The following is a 15,660-nucleotide window of genomic DNA, read 5'->3' as shown; positions in this document are numbered from 1 at the left end:
GTTTGCAGTCCCCTCATGTAAACAATGTATCAGCAACGTTTTCAGAACAGACATGTTTTTAAGATCCAATGCTTTGATTGGCTATTGAGTCACAACCAAAAGGTGGTGAAAACAACCTTCCATTGCAAAAAGGTTTAACGTGAAACCAAAAAGCCAACACCCTTTAGGCCTCGGCTGCAAAACTCTTTAGTCTGAGCTAACTTTGGGAACAAGCTCACAAGTAAACAAGCTGACATTATCCGTTACCAACTAGCAATTTAACATGCATGAAACGGTTACTCCTTCTCGTCTGTTTCTCCATGTATGTACATTTGCACCGTGTTTGCGATCAGATTGCAGTAAAAGCTGGCGAAGGCGAGGGAGAAGAAAGGCACAATACGTCGACGACCAGATAGGAGCTCCGCCTGATGCGTTCACACAATCTCTTGTGGTTTTCTGCAACTATCGAGTGTGTGTACACCGTCATACTGTTAAAGGTAACATATTATACCCCCAGGTGTGAGTGTGATTGGCCGTCACAAGCCGTTTTGAAATTCTGCCTCTTCTGACATCACAAGTGGGCGTGTCTCCACCTAGTTGTGTGCTGGATAGATCCGTCCACCAGCCTACCCAGTGGACTGGGTAGTGGACAGCGGATCTATCGCGTCATACATCTAGGTGGACACGCCCACTTGCGATGTCAGAAAAGGCTGATTTTCAGAAAACGGCTTGTGACGGCCAATCACACTCACACCCGGCGGTATGATGTGCCCCCCCTTTAATTGGTTATCATCAGGGCTCCCTAGGTGGAGGTCCACATCCAGGCCCTTCTACCTGCTGTGGTCCTTGACCCAGTCACACAGGCGGGCGCGGTACGCCGGCGGGCTGACGGTGGAGAAGCTGCGTCCGGGGTAGCGCAGCCGCTTCCACCAGTGCTCCAGCCGCTTGCGCAGGCCGTACACCGTGAAGATGTCGATGATACCCACGAAGTAGCGCTGCTCGGGCCCGTCGATCACGTGCAGCGGGTTCTTGAAGTTGGGCAGCAGCCGGCGGTTGTGCGCCAGGTACTCGTCCATCTCCGTCGAGTCCCCGCCCCCGCGCCCCCCCTCCCCCGAGTCGCTGGCCCGGGAGCGTGTGCGGCCGCGCCCCGCCGCCCACTTCCTGACGTGGTAGCCGTCCGTCTCGGAGGAGGAGGAGGAGAAGGAGGGGGGCGGGGAGCCGGGGGGGGCGGCGTCCTCCGGGACGGCCCCGGGGACCGCCGGGGCCGGGCCGGGGTGCAAGGGGCTGGAGCCCGGCGTCACGGACCTACGGGGACGAGAGGAGACGTGTGGATCGCTGAGTGTTTTCCAGCAGCGCAGTGCACCACCGGGCAGGAGGATTCAAGACGCAGGCCTAAGAAGACTAACGGGACTAAAGCGACGCTTACTCTTGGGCGAGTACGAAGGACACTGGACAGTTGCCGCCTGTAGCTTGTGGCACATTAGAGAGATACTACACACGCCGGTCTCTCTACGGTCTACTACTCTCTACCAGGCCCCTTGGATGCTAACATTTAACCAAAATGTACACGCAACACACATTTCTTTACGCTAGATAGAAAGATAGCGTTCGCTTGCGTTAGCAAGGCTGACCGATTGCCCACAAAAAAATAACTATCACAACAATGTGCTCAAGACTCAATCGGGGAGCAATAAGACAACCTATGCGTTCACTGCCCTTTAGAATGAGTTCAGTATTTGAGGGCATCAGCACCTGGCCCCCCAAGTCGGTGGGGAGCCCAGGCACGGACGGGCGTACCTCTTGGCCCTGATGATGAGGGAGCCGAAGGAGCCGCGGGGCCGCTCGTCTTGGTGCAGCGGCTGGTGGGCCAGCAGAAGGCTGTAGTCCAGCACGTTGAGCTGCCTCAGGAAGTGGGTGTCGATCTCCATCTGGCACAGGAGCCAGGCCCGCTGCTGGTCTGCCAACACGTAGGAAACGCACGCAAACACACATTAGGAGGGAAGTCCTTGTGTTCGAGCCGCTCGCCCGGCCTGTATGCCCCCGAGCGAGATGCTTGAAAATCTGCTCCTAATTAAAAGCCACTGGGTTCAAGTCCCGCAATCCCGGGCCATCTCTAAGCACTCCTCAGCACCATTGATAACGTGCGTAACTATTGTATCATATGACTGCATAGCTCGCTCCGTTTTGCTAACCGCAGACTTGTCACATGAATGTCATTGTCCAGAAGGACCCTTTGGTTAAAGTGGGCCTTTGACACCTAAAAGACACTTGACCAATCGTTCATATGAACGCTTCAACAACCAAGACGTGGACAGGGAGCCAGCGTCTCGTTTCCTTACCCAGTTCGATGTACTGGTCCCGGAAGTTGAGGTCTTTAAGGACCGCGATGACCTGGTGGTCCTCAGGAGACGGGTCCGTCCAGCGACTTACCTCACAGCCCTTGATGTCGTACCTGACACCAGCACAACACACTCCGTCAGAAGGGGCTGCACGCAAGGTTTTAACAGCTCGCAATCAAGGGTCATTTGTTAGAAGTGCCAAAGCCATCGGCCAGCTCTGAGCGGGTGAAATGCTGAGAGTAATGAGTTGACTGCACCTGCCTCTTTAGCACACCGTTTACATTTTAAGACCACATCTGGCCAATCAGGGCATCCCTTCCCTGATTGGTTTGGGGGAATTCCATCTTGGCTGTTGATCACAGTTGCGTAAACACTTTGCAATGTTTCTTAATGCTTTTTTGGTTGATTATATTCAAAGTCTTCCTCCATTTTCTGCACTCTCTCACGTTACAAGATTTAACACCAAAAACATAAACAAAGGAAACAAAGAACACACTGCATCATTTCTTAGATATTTTGGAAATGTTTCAGTTATCAATAATGAATTGCACCCTTGAGGATAGAAGGCCGGTTATCGATTACCACCAGATGGCACTGTCAAATGCTTCCACCCTCCAGATATTATTAGCAGTCAACTTCTGCTGTACGTTCAGACAAAATCAATAGAATGCAGCGCTGATTTCACTTTGGTAAGTTGTGTGCTCGAGTTAAAATAAAGGTTACTTGAGGATTCCTCTATAGGAAGAGCAGGTCACCTAACCATAACGGATGTATATGAACAGGCTTTTTGTTGATTGAAATAATCTTGGTGTCCTTGTCAAGAGTCTAATGTGTATAGAACATTGTCTTTCCGCACCCCTCCTTGCTGTTGTGTGTTCAATACTTTATGCATTACAGAACCAGCGGTTAATATAATATTGTCTAACATCGTGTGATACGTAACAAAGTCTCACCTTGCAATAATTCGGTCATCTGGATAGAAAACACTTTGCATGACAATGAAGTATTTCTAGGAAGGAAAACAGAAGAATTTATTTTTACTCAAACAGGAAAACATCTCTTGATCAAAACTGCTGCAGTTCATAAAAGTGTGAATTACCTCTTTTTGGTGTGGAATTTTGATCTTGTGAACACCTTCAAGACAAAGAATTATGATTCAGTTTCTTATTCACATAAAGGTGTGATAACAAACGTTTCACATGGATGGATGGATGGATGGATGGATGGATGGATGGATGGATGGATGTTCTACCTAGGAACTTGACCAGCAGTGAGTGGGGATATTTTCTCAGGTGCTCCATGTAGATCTTAAGGTTGTCCAGAAGAAACCGTATCTCCCTCTTGTTTTGGGTCTTCAAAAAAAATCGTTTATCATTTCTAAAAAGTAAAGACAAATCACCAGAATCATCCCAGTCAATAACATTTGCATCTTGATAAATACATGTTCATTTAACATAACTATCGGGTCAATAGTTATACATAGACAAACTAATTTTGACTATGAATGGCCAACTCCTATACTTGCCTTACTTCCTCTGTGAAATCATCAGCATGACTGTGTGGGTGCGTCTGTCTGTTTGTGTGCGTGCAGACACATGGGTATGTGTGTGTGTGTGTGTCACATAATCCGTGGTGACCCACGTGAGGAAGAAGTCGGCCTTGCTCTTGGAGTTACTGATGAACTGGAGGTAGCTGCTGGCGGAGCACAGAGACAGCTGGTATTCCCTCTCCGACATTCCCAGGGCGCTCCGGAAGCTGGCAAACACGTGGCCCGCGTACGTTTGGAGTGTAAAACCCTTAACGGGAAGGAAGGAGATATATTAGGTTGACCAACATGCCGGGTATAGAACAGAAAAAGGGATTTAGCGGTTCAGAATTCTATTTATATAAAAAGCACTGCGACCTACCTTATGGATTTGAGTGTCTTTCATTTTGAAATCTTCATCGCTTCTAATATTCTGAAATACAGAAAATGTGAATAAGCAAGCCCAACTTCGGTTGTTACAGCCCCTCCTAGCAAGGGAACAAAACATGCGTTCTTTAGTAGTTAGTTTAAACTTGAATATGTCACAAAATCGTGTGTGTGTGTGTGCGTGTGCGTGTGCGTGTGTGTGTGTGTGTGCGCTTTTAGCAGGACGACAACACAGGCGCACAGTGATGCATTGACCTGCTGAGGCAGCAGACTCTGGGGATTAGCATTCCCACATGGCGGTGTGTACAACTACCTTGTGACTCCTCATTCACCACCACACCAATGGCAGGGCTCGCAGTTATTGACGCTCTGCGTTTAAAGAAGCATTTCTCAATTTCGTTTTTACTTAGTAGGGCTCTACAATAAAAGAGCCCTACTAAGGCTAATGAATAAAAGCCTATTTTATCTACATCTTCCATAGAAAGGGAAATGCTATGATTGCAATGTGTAGCAGTTTAAATTAAATTGTATATTTATCAATGTCGTGTGGAGTGAGTTACCTTTATATTGACAATAGTGATGTAAACATGTAAGAAAAATAATAAATATATATAATTTAAAAAAAACAAGCAGTATGTCGCTAAAGGTGTCATTTGTTAGAAATACCAAAGCCATCTATCAGCTAGAATTGAATGAAAGGCACTGTGAGAATATCAGTTTCCAGTTGACTGGCCTCTGTAGGAGCTAATTCAGCTTTAGACCACCCCTGGCTGATTTCTGACCAATCAATGCATATCAACTCTGATTGGTTCGGGTAATCCATCACGGCTGTCAATCACAGGTGCATGAATGTAACACTTCTCTATGGTGGAGAATTGTATGGAGGGAAGGGAGCAGGGAGAGAGGGGACATATTTTGAGGGTTACTTAGCCTCAAAATATGTCAAATTCTTGCTCTCGTCTGGTCTGTTCTATTCTACTCTCTCTCTCCATCTCGCTAACCCTTGATTTCTATGCCTCCAGCGGCTTTTAGGGGTGAACACATATGGCGACAGACGGGGGGGCCGCAACTCACCGTAGGCGGGGTGTCTATGGTGCTCTGGATGGCGGCGGCCAGACCGTCCTTCATCATGCAGGTGAGGCCGTAGAACTCGTGCTCGGGGTCGATGGGAAACAAGCCGAGCATCTTCCACTGCTGCCTCAGACCCCCCCACCGCTTCCTCCGCCTCGTCTTCACCGTGGCCGAGGGCTGACGGGGACCCCCGGACAGCCCCTTCAGCGACCCGTACATCTCCGTCTGGGAACCCGAAGAAAACTGAATCAAACATCTAAGTTGTAGCCTATATAGACATAAAGGGATTGGTTGAGGAGGTGGAGGTGGTATAATTGAAATGCTCCCCTGATACACCAAAAAGCATTGAAGGACTGGAGTAGTTAGGTGATCCACAATGAACACCTGGTCCAGACTCACTCACACACACACACACACACACACACACACACACACAGCCACACACACCCACACGCACACACACACAAACACACAACCATCTGCCAGATGTCTCAAAAGGAAGGAACAAAATGCATTTCCTGTAGAAAATGTGCAAGAGTGCTGTTGTGTAAAGTGAGGTTAAAAATATGTTTAATAAAGGTACACAGTTTAGGACGTTAAGAAATGTTCAATAGCATAAGTCTAGTGAAAAGATTGGATTTGATTTGAACGTTTAAAAGTTTAAAGAGTTAATGGAGTAAACAATTAACATACAAACCATTTTAATAATGTAAAATAGTTGGAAGCAAATTAAAGAGTAAGAATTAAACACATAGCTCAACTAACGTGATAAAAATTGAACAAAGTTGTCTCTCCTATGACATATCGTTTGTGTAGATAGCATGACGTGAAACAAGGTTTTTAAGGCCATTAGCACTTAGCTTCTACCGGAACGAAGCAGATAATCAGCCTTTAAGAAGAATCTAGCCTCAAACCACGCACAGACTAGGAGAATAGGGAGAAAAAGTACCAGGATCCCGCAATATTAAGTGGTTTGGATATGTGATGTCCACGTTATACATACATAATTTGGGAGCGTATCTATGTTCCCCGGGTCCTATGTTCCCCGCTTTGTATGTGACCGGGGAACATAGGACCCTGTGAGCAAATGTTTTTTTCGTAGGATGGTAGGGGCAAGTACCGCCTTTTTCGCCTCTGATTCGCCTGTGATCGGTTAGAATGTCTCTCCTCCGATTGGTTATGGTTAGGGTTAGGTTTAGGGTTAACCCTCACCCTAACCCTAACCATAACCCTAAACCTGACCTTAACCCTTTGCACCCGGGGAACATAGGACCCGGGGAACATAGGGATGACCCCCATAATTTAGTATAGCCTTCATCAAGTGCTTACAGACTGCATCTTCATGACCAACTGGGCGATAGTTTTTAGGTAAATAGACAGGGTGGTTAATCAGGATTTGTGTGTTAATCAACTTGTCATTATATATAAATGCGTGTGATAGGGTTAGGGTTAATAAACAATACAATTGGATAAGAGGTATAGATGTAAATACCTATAGAAGGCTGTCCACAGTCTACCATCACCCTTAGTTGGAATTCAAAAGGGAGAGGTAAGTCTTATGTCAAACATTATCAAATTCAATTAGACATCACCGTATGTGCATTTCTGAAGAAAATGTGTTTGGTTGCATGAGCCAAGTAATGTGCGCAAGATTCCGTGAGAATGCTAAAATGCTAATGCTAGCAAGGCTAATGAACGCGCACGAGAAGTCCAGTACCTGAGCCACTGTGAAGCGGATTTTGATTGATCGAAACAATGGGGGTAATTGATTTTGTTCGATTGCTGGTTATAGCGCCCCCTGGCGGCGAAACGGTACTTTACTTTTTGGAGACCTGCTGATGCGCTGTTTCTATACGTGTACCAACTTTTACAACTTTTTCACCTTCGGAACGGTTTAAGTCAGGTTTTTCCCCTATTGACTTCCATTATAAAACGTTGGAAGTCAATATAGGGATTGACACATGCAACAGCGGTCTTTTACCCTGTGGTGTCATTTTTTTATGAACGCATAACTTTCCACATTACCTAAGGGGGATATCCATGATGGGCCCACCAAGTAATAGATCTATGGGTTGTACCACAATGATAAGAAGTATGGTATTGGTTTGGTTTTTCTACGTAAAAAAATACTGAAAATTAGTATAGGAATAATAGGAAATAGGAAACAATGATGATATGGTAACAATAGTGTGGCTTGCATTACAACCACACTAAGAAGAAACATGATAACAGTGCGGTCCGCTTTGCAACCACACTAATGAAACACATAACAATGGTGTGGCTTGCTTTGCAACATGAAAGGTGAAAACAATGGTTTGGAGATTTTCGATATGAAACAAGTTTAATCTGCTGCTAACTATTCATAACGTGATGATCAGGTTTCTCTTTTGCATTGATTTGCATGGATAGGTGAGTTTAATGTAAAATATACAGTTCCTTTAGTGTGTTTGTGTGTGTGTGTGTGTGTGTGTGTGTGTGTGTGTGTGTGTGTGTGTGTGTGTGTGTGTGTGTGTGTGTGTGTGTGTTAGCTACCACTCCCTCTACTGTTAAGTGATGCTGCTTGCGTTCACCAAAGATATCTGATCGAACCAAAATTAATTTCACTCCACCTTTTCTATTGATTGCAAATCAAGAATCATGTTACAAAGCATAAAGTTCAAATATAAAAATAGAAAATGGTTCATAATAATCAATCATAGACCCACTACAATAACATACTTTTCCGCTTCTTTCACCACTTCACTTTCGGGATTTAATAAAATAAAAATAGGACCACTTCCTGACATGAATGTCAGGTTTAACCGAGTAAGCGGTGTTGCCCGTTGATGAAAATAGCGCAAGAAATGTAAGGCTACAATAGCATAACTACTACAAAACACAACTAGTCCCATCATTATGGCTTTATTGAATCTTCGTATTATCTAAATGGTTCTATTTATCTGAGATAATAATGTAATAAGGCCTTACCTCCATCTGGCCAGTTGCAGTCCGCTATCCCCACTAGTGAAAACAGCGCATGCCCCCCTTCCTAGGTCGCGGTGTCAAACGGTCCCCTCGGAGTGACGGTGCAACTGGCACGAACAACGATGGGCGCGGAGCCTAGCACTGACTGCACGATACAGGGCAATAGTCCAGATTATATTATAACCACTAGGGGGAGCCCGTGTACGCGTGTCGTGGTTAAGGAATATAAAGGCTATGCATGCCATTTGGAGGAAGATTATATCCAAAGGGTCTTACATGACCGCATGTCCATATATTCTAGTAATGACTGGCTCTACCAGACGGGACAGCATTTGGATTAAAGCGTATGTGGTTACAAAACCTTATAGGCATAATGGAACTTCCTCTTCTGAACTGGAAAATCAATATATTTCATCCGACCCAAGTGAACACGTCTACTTTAGTTAAGTACCTCTGTTTGTTTGTGCAGTAGCCAGTCCTCATTTTATCACAACAGTCAACACATCAGTACCCTGTACACTAACTTGACCCTCATGTGTCCAGTGGTTTCCCATGATTGTACATTGGTAGGAAAAAAAACATTAATGCTAATGGTCATTGTCAAAAACTTTTTTTTCAATATTTTATTTTACATGTAGAATCAAATACATTCGGCCTTAGGTTAAAATGAGTCTGACCTTACGGTTAGGAAAACAAAACCAACAATTTTATTTCAATCCCTTTACCCCGGGCTGGGCCTTTTCAAATGTGCTAACCTGTTGGGAATTTGCCTGAATTCAGTTCATTAATTCTTATATTTAGGCTGGTTATTGACTTGTAGCTTGCAATTGGAAATGACTGACTAGATCTAGCCCTCAGTCAGATACCGTTTACTATACATCTTCCATAAATATATCATCGCAACTAACCTATCCTCAGTTCAAGACAACCTAACCTAACCTCCTAATGCGTCACAGAATCCCAGGTGTTGAAGGCTCCCAAAACCCCTGGCACCCCAAATTCATATTCAACATGAGTGTTTGAGTGTGGAGTCCAACACACGTGAAACATGTCCATGGAAAGCGCAGACGTTGTGGGGGTGTTCCTGAATGACAACTGGAATGAACGTGGCTATAGCAGACGAGGTTCCGACAGAGCGCTGCGGTAGACGAGGCAACTATTCCAATGTTCCTCCCAGGTTCTGCGGTTCCACCTCTAGTCCACTTTCTTCGGCTTGCGATTCTTCAGCATGACAACCCCGACAAAGGCGCCTTTTGACAAAACGTGGCAAGAAGTTAAAAAGAAGGACAATGCCCTTCTAGTGATCAAACCAAAAGTTTATTTTACAAACTTTCTCTTGAGGACATACATTTGGGAAAAATTGTAAGGTTTGCAATTGATATGTTTGGATTGATTTAAATCAAAGTCAACCTATCTAGAGATTACAATGTTCAGTAAGTTTGAAGTGAAATGTAAAATGTGAGTTAATGCACTCACCTATACAGAGCAGAACTACTAGAGCAGCAACGCCAGGTAGAATGACTGTGTATTCCCGGGGCAGGAAATACTGGTGTAGCACATGATCCGCATCTACAAAGGGCTGGAACCAAATTGGTATTGTTAGAACATCATGTTTATTTAAGTCACATGTCGTGACTCATTAATGTGCTGTGTGTAAGTTGGCTGCCATCAAAAGGTTAAAAAAAAAAATCCCCAAGATATTGGTCCTTTTGACCACTAATTGGGCTGACAGCATTTTATGGGTAAACCAAATTAATGCATGTGTATTATTTAATCTTTGTAACTAAAATCATAGGAAAGTCAGGTAACATGATTTTTGTAACATTAGTTCTGGTCCTTCAAAAGAGAGGTTTTGTTCTTGCAACAGTTACCTTTTTTTAATATGGCCATTCAATATCAAATCAAATGATCATTGGGAGATACAGGAAGCAATTTACCAAGCATACATTCAATGAGACAATGGGTGTAGTGCAAGTTTATTAGAGATAAACGTTCACATCGTGTGTACTAACAACAAAGGAAACAAAGGTGAGAGGGAGGGACCAAGATGAGTTTGGGATTGGCCATGGCTGAAGTCAGCCATGGCGTGAGAGAGACCAAGTTCATTTGCAATATGAAAAGTCACAGCTGCTCGGTGCAGACTGCTCACAGTCTGCACCCATATTGCCCAAATCTACTTTGGGCAATATGGTTAAGGGCTAGAGCTGATTATTTTTCTACCCTAATCTACACTTAAAGCACGGTTTGCCACTACTAGCAATAGTGTTTCTCCTGCTGCCCTCGGCACCCAGCCTTCAACCAGCACTACATGTCCATAAATTCAGCACTCTTTCAGTCCTCTCTTCCTAAAGGATCTCACTGATCTAGTGGGAAAAATGAATACCTCTTCAAGTCACATAAATATATTATATATTTTTCTAGTTGGCAATTCTTGGTCTGAATTGTTTCTCTTCCTATTTTTCTTCTTTCCTGTTGCTTTTTTTAAACGACTCTTCTCGGCTGTCCTAGTGTCCTTTTGTGTACATTTTGCACTTTTCTTAAATGTTAACCTAAACATCCTATAGTGCAGATTAATGTGACTTAGTTACTTACTTAGATAGTAATCGATTCACGCAGCTTGTAGAATCTAAGTTGAGTGTAAAGTTACGATTTTAGAAAAAGAAATGCGACCTACCAGTACAATTACCCAAATAGAGTAATATGTAAACAACAGAAGGCTGAAGCCAACTAGGCTCGCACCGACTGCTTGGTCCGTCACTGTAGCCTAAAGACACAACAAAGTCGTATTAGTTGGACTCCGAATGAGTTAGGGAAAAACGAAAAAATATACAAGGTTGACATGCAACAAGTAAACCACTTTAACGTTTCCTAGAAGCTTAACCTGCTTAGCCAGACACGTTGCACTATTACGGTGATGAGTCAACCACATAACGACTCATTATGAATTCACACATCCGCCGGACGGTAAATATACATTTTTGGTTTATCACGTACGAACAGTTATATTTTCACTGAGCAAAAGGTGATTTCATGACTTAAATGTCTTACCATTTGATAAAGCTAGTATTATTACGGATGTTGTTATTTCTTCTTCTATACCTTTAACGTTTATTTACGAACGCAACTACACTGCCCCCAACAGGTTGACTTAAAAAAGGTTTACAAAATCCAAGACCTATTCTACTACACAATATCTTATTTTAGTTAGAAAAAAACACAAGGCTCAAAGAAACATACTCGACATCAAAGTCATACTTTCTTTCAAAATGCTCTCCTCTGTGTTATAAACAATTAGACCGTACCATCACAATATAAAGACTAAACATAACGTTGAATATTAGCATTACATGTGGCAGCCTTTGTATGCTGATTATAGTATTTTTGTGGAAAGGGACTTGTTTTCCCATTCTAATAGAAAAAAGTTTGATGATAATCTTCCCCATTGGCTGACTGTTCAAGATTTAATACATTCTTATGTTATAATTATGTTTTATAGCCATCTTATTCACATGACAATTTACAGATATGTGCTATAAAAATGTGTCAATAATTGTAATCAATAATCTTAACAGTATTATTATGTCAGCTTGCCCTAATTATCTTATATGATGATGTATACAGACAATTTATACTTTGAAAACGGAATAACATTTATTTTGTTGATTTAGTTATTTGTTTACCAGTAGATACACTGAATTATCTTTTAAAGGTGATTTTTTAAACTATGTTTAATATGATCAAGAGAGAGGAATGTAGAATGTTGGTCTTTAGTGTCTCTTTGTTTTCACAATTGTTAGTGCGGGGACAAGCCAGTGCCTCTCCAACTGATACAAGGTGTTATTTCCAACAATCCTCCATTTGTTTATGCCCCTACAAGGACAAACCAACCAGGCCGTCTGGGACATAGCCAGGGCCATATACCTTATCAAGGGAGAGACTGCTTCTGTTATTTTGTTTTTCACTTTTATTAATGTTTAATACTCGCCCAAACCTTTGGTTCAGTGAGAAGAGGGGGTCGACAGCCAATGCACACGTCTGGAGACTGCTCCTCACCCACCTACACTATAGATTATTCAACCTAAGTCTGCACCTTGCTGTATTACATCCTGGAATTAACCATACATTCTATTCTGATCCAACCTTTCAAGCTGCCTTGATTTCCACTTCAAGAATTACTACTACAACGAAAGATGAAAGAAACAATTTATCTTTTATTTTATACATTTGTTAAAAAATGTTTTATTCAAATAATATTCTATGGTCAGGTTATGATTATTATATTCACATGTTAAAAAAGCCCATCATGGAATTTAATGAGCACACTATTTATCATATACAAAACTAATTTAGCATTTTGAGTAAGCCTGCCCTATTTAAGAAAAGGCACATCAAAATCCTCAGTACATAAATCTACTTACTTTAAAAATGACCAATCATTGAGAAGCAACCTAAATGATTATAAATAAAATATTACAGATACATTCATACATTCAGTGTGATCGCTCTAAAATTACCTCCAACTCATTAATTCCATTTTTATGGATCATTTTAACAATTCAATAATCCACAATGCGAGACTTGACATAAAAAACAAATGTCTCTATTAGAGGACAGACTTTTAATAATCTCATTTTGAATAGATCCTGCTTGCCAAGTAATTTCTCTAAGTTATTGTATCAGTCTTTATCAACAACATCACATATGTTTCTAAATCAAGCAAAAAATTTGCAATTTTGCAATTATAGATAGAGGCACATGGTTTGTAGAAGCAGGTTGACAGGTAAAGGCAGTTCCTTTGATGTGATCTGACAGAACAGTGGGAACTATGACAAATTGAATATGAACTTTTTTAAATAAGAGATAGGACTCTGCTTGTCACTTACAGTTTCACTTTCTTCAATAACACTGACATGAAATCAATCAAATAATATTATGTCTTCAATTTCTTAATTGAAATGTCCCTGTTACTTTACTGGTTTTCAGAGTAATGATTTACACAATCATTCACATTTGGGAAGGGTAAATTTATACTCACATGATCACATGACCAAATGTTTAAAAATAACTATTGTAGGGTGGAGGTTTATCATTTGTGGAGCATCTGAATGGATATATTAAGAAAAGGTAAAATAGGAGGCTACAGGACGATTAGTGCCTGCAAGTAACAAATAAACAAAGGTCCAAAATGTCAAATAAAACCATCTTTACAAAGGATAATTTTACAACACAACTTCAGAGTTATCTTATTTAAATTAATAATTTGCATTTTGCAAATTATTTGTTTCGCTCTTGACACTTGGCATCTCTATGCATCAAAGAAAGGTTTGTTATACTTGACCGTTACTGTTCTGTTTTTGATACTTCTGACACAAATCCAATGCTACAGAGAGATCACAATATAAAAGTTTTTTTGTGGGTTTTATATAAAACAAGAGTTAAAAATAAGGTGTATGCGCTGACGGACATATCTCCGATTTTTCTCAGGTGTTCCAAGGGAAGGCAGTAACCTCGAACCCCCACCCAGTCTCTCTATCCCTACTAACACACACACACACACACACACACACACACACACACACACACACACACACACACAGTCTACTGTGTCTCTTCTGTTGGCTCTGGTGGGACAGGGCTTTTGGGCCTTGGCTGCTCTTCAGCTCCTGAGCCCTCGGCAGCAGCAGCTGTTGTCGTTGTTGTTGTTGTTGTGCCGGTGGTTGCTGAGCCACTGGAGTGTGCCGCCTCAGTCCCACTCTGCTGCAGAAACTTCCGCAGGTCCTTGAGAGCGGGCCGGAGCATCTGCACCAGGGCCAGTAGGGCTGCCTGGGTGCCCTCCAGAGCCTGGGCCTGCCGCTCCTGGGCGTAGGCCTGGGCCTCCTGGGAGCGCCGCATCATCTGCAGCAGCTCGTTCTGGCCCTCCATGTGCTGGGCGATCTGCCGGATGTGGACGTTGGTGACCCTCTGCTCCTGCAGCAGGCGGGCCGAGTTGAGGGCGATGCGGCTCTTCAGCTCCTGGGGCTTGGCCTGTCCCTGGGGGAGCGGGGGGGAGGAGGGCGACAGCATCTCCACCGGGTTCTCCACCGCCGTCACCACCGTGGGGACGGGCTCGCCCACTATGGTGGTGCAGTACTCCACCACGCCGGCCTCCTCCAGCGTGTGGTAGGTGGTCTCTGCCGTCCCAACAACAACATCAGAAACCACAACAACTAGGTGAGGGCTGGTGAAGTAGGGATCAACAAGACAGTGTGTGAAAAGGGTCATGTAATTGCTTCCTATGTTGGTATTAGCATTAATCATCAGTCATGAAAATATTGCCTGAACGTCACATAGTCATAACAGTGCGGGATAGTGGAGAATAAAATCCAATAAAAAAAAAACTAACTTACCCGTCAGTGATTTTGATTCATCACAAACTGTCCCTGCACCAACTGGAAGAGCTGCATAGGAAGACAAAGCTATAAAACAACTTGGATCATGATGGATTCGAATTATCTAATAAGACTCAGATGAAAAGACATACTCTAAATAAACTTATACACTTGGCTATTCTGGCATCTACCAGGTACTCTATTACAATCTATAATTATCTATATCGCTTAAACATGGAGTAAAAGGTTTGATTACTTACTCTCTGTTAATGTGACGGTTGCGGTACTCATTGTGACAGGTAAAGTTATTTCAGCATCCGAGTCCCCTGCTGGCAAATTTATAATAGTCGCTTCTCCCAAGAGGTTACAAATTCTCTGCTGCATAGCCGTGAGAATGACAGGAATAGGCGTGCATTCGGCCGAGGTCCCCTCAATGGCAGATCTAGCCTGGGCCACTTTTCGCCGAACTTCAGTCTTCATATCAGACCATTTCTTTTTAACCTCAGCCAACTCTCTTGGACAGGTGGTTACGGCGTTTACCTTTTTAAGAATTTCCACCCATGCGTTATTCTTTGCAATGTGGGTGACTCCAGCATTGAAATGGTTAACGAGTGTATGCTTTTGTTTCTCTATTTCCTCTACAATAATCTCTACCTCCCGCTCCGAAAAATTCATTTTTCTCTTTTTCGCAAGCGATGCCATAATTAAACAAATTCGTATTTTGGAAAGATAATTGTGCGTATTGTACGCAAAAATAGTAGGATTTACTCAATTGATGTGCGCAACGTAATGGCTTCCAGAATCGGCTTCTTCTTCCTACTAGCCGTATAGCCTACGTTAACTGTGCTTTTTGGCCCGCCTCCTGATATGCCATTGGTGGAACGGCCGGTACTTGCTTCAAGTTTCTACTCTGATTGGCTGTAGCAAACGGCTGTCATCGGCACACCAAGCAAACTATGGAAACGCAGCCGCCCGCCAACTTCCCCCACACGGTCTACAGGATATCCAAAGTAGTATGGGCATAATA

At 43.0% G+C, this 15,660-nt stretch overlaps 3 protein-coding genes across 4 annotated transcripts; all 3 read right to left on the bottom strand.

Annotated features, from left to right (window-relative positions):
- Positions 1–809: 809 nt before the first annotated feature.
- On the bottom strand, positions 810–7,343 carry pip5kl1 (phosphatidylinositol-4-phosphate 5-kinase-like 1; the record flags this gene model as incomplete). The annotated part of the gene is made up of 10 exons (XM_079735659.1): positions 810–1,284; positions 1,777–1,936; positions 2,319–2,431; positions 3,272–3,327; positions 3,418–3,452; positions 3,571–3,695; positions 3,960–4,114; positions 4,226–4,276; positions 5,305–5,569; positions 7,327–7,343. 10 exons carry the CDS (start codon positions 7,341–7,343, stop codon positions 810–812), a joined length of 1,452 nt encoding a protein of 483 aa, XP_079591785.1.
- A 1,516-nt stretch (positions 7,344–8,859) lies between these two features.
- Positions 8,860–11,360, bottom strand: dpm2 (dolichyl-phosphate mannosyltransferase subunit 2, regulatory). Its single transcript, XM_079734316.1, has 4 exons — positions 11,314–11,360; positions 10,940–11,029; positions 9,742–9,844; positions 8,860–9,515 (listed from the first exon to the last, which is right to left on the bottom strand). Exons 1-4 carry the CDS (start codon positions 11,314–11,316, stop codon positions 9,460–9,462), a joined length of 252 nt encoding a protein of 83 aa, XP_079590442.1. The 5' UTR covers positions 11,317–11,360; the 3' UTR covers positions 8,860–9,459.
- A 1,173-nt stretch (positions 11,361–12,533) lies between these two features.
- Positions 12,534–15,574, bottom strand: naif1 (nuclear apoptosis inducing factor 1). Of its 2 annotated transcripts, none has more exons than XM_079735415.1 (3): positions 14,894–15,574; positions 14,652–14,720; positions 12,534–14,435 (listed from the first exon to the last, which is right to left on the bottom strand). In XM_079735415.1, the coding sequence occupies exons 1-3, from the start codon at positions 15,333–15,335 to the stop codon at positions 13,864–13,866; spliced, it is 1,083 nt and encodes a 360-aa protein (XP_079591541.1). In that variant the 5' UTR covers positions 15,336–15,574; the 3' UTR covers positions 12,534–13,863. The 2 variants fall into 2 exon arrangements, with proteins under 2 accessions (XP_079591541.1, XP_079591542.1); XM_079735416.1 differs by having other exon boundaries at positions 14,652–14,702.
- Positions 15,575–15,660: the final 86 nt, after the last annotated feature.

The sequence above is a fragment of the Pollachius pollachius genome, assembly GCF_949987615.1.
Source record: "Pollachius pollachius genome assembly, chromosome: 4".
In the NCBI taxonomy this organism is placed as follows: domain Eukaryota; kingdom Metazoa; phylum Chordata; class Actinopteri; order Gadiformes; family Gadidae; genus Pollachius; species Pollachius pollachius.
This window is presented reverse-complemented; position numbering and strand designations above follow the sequence as displayed.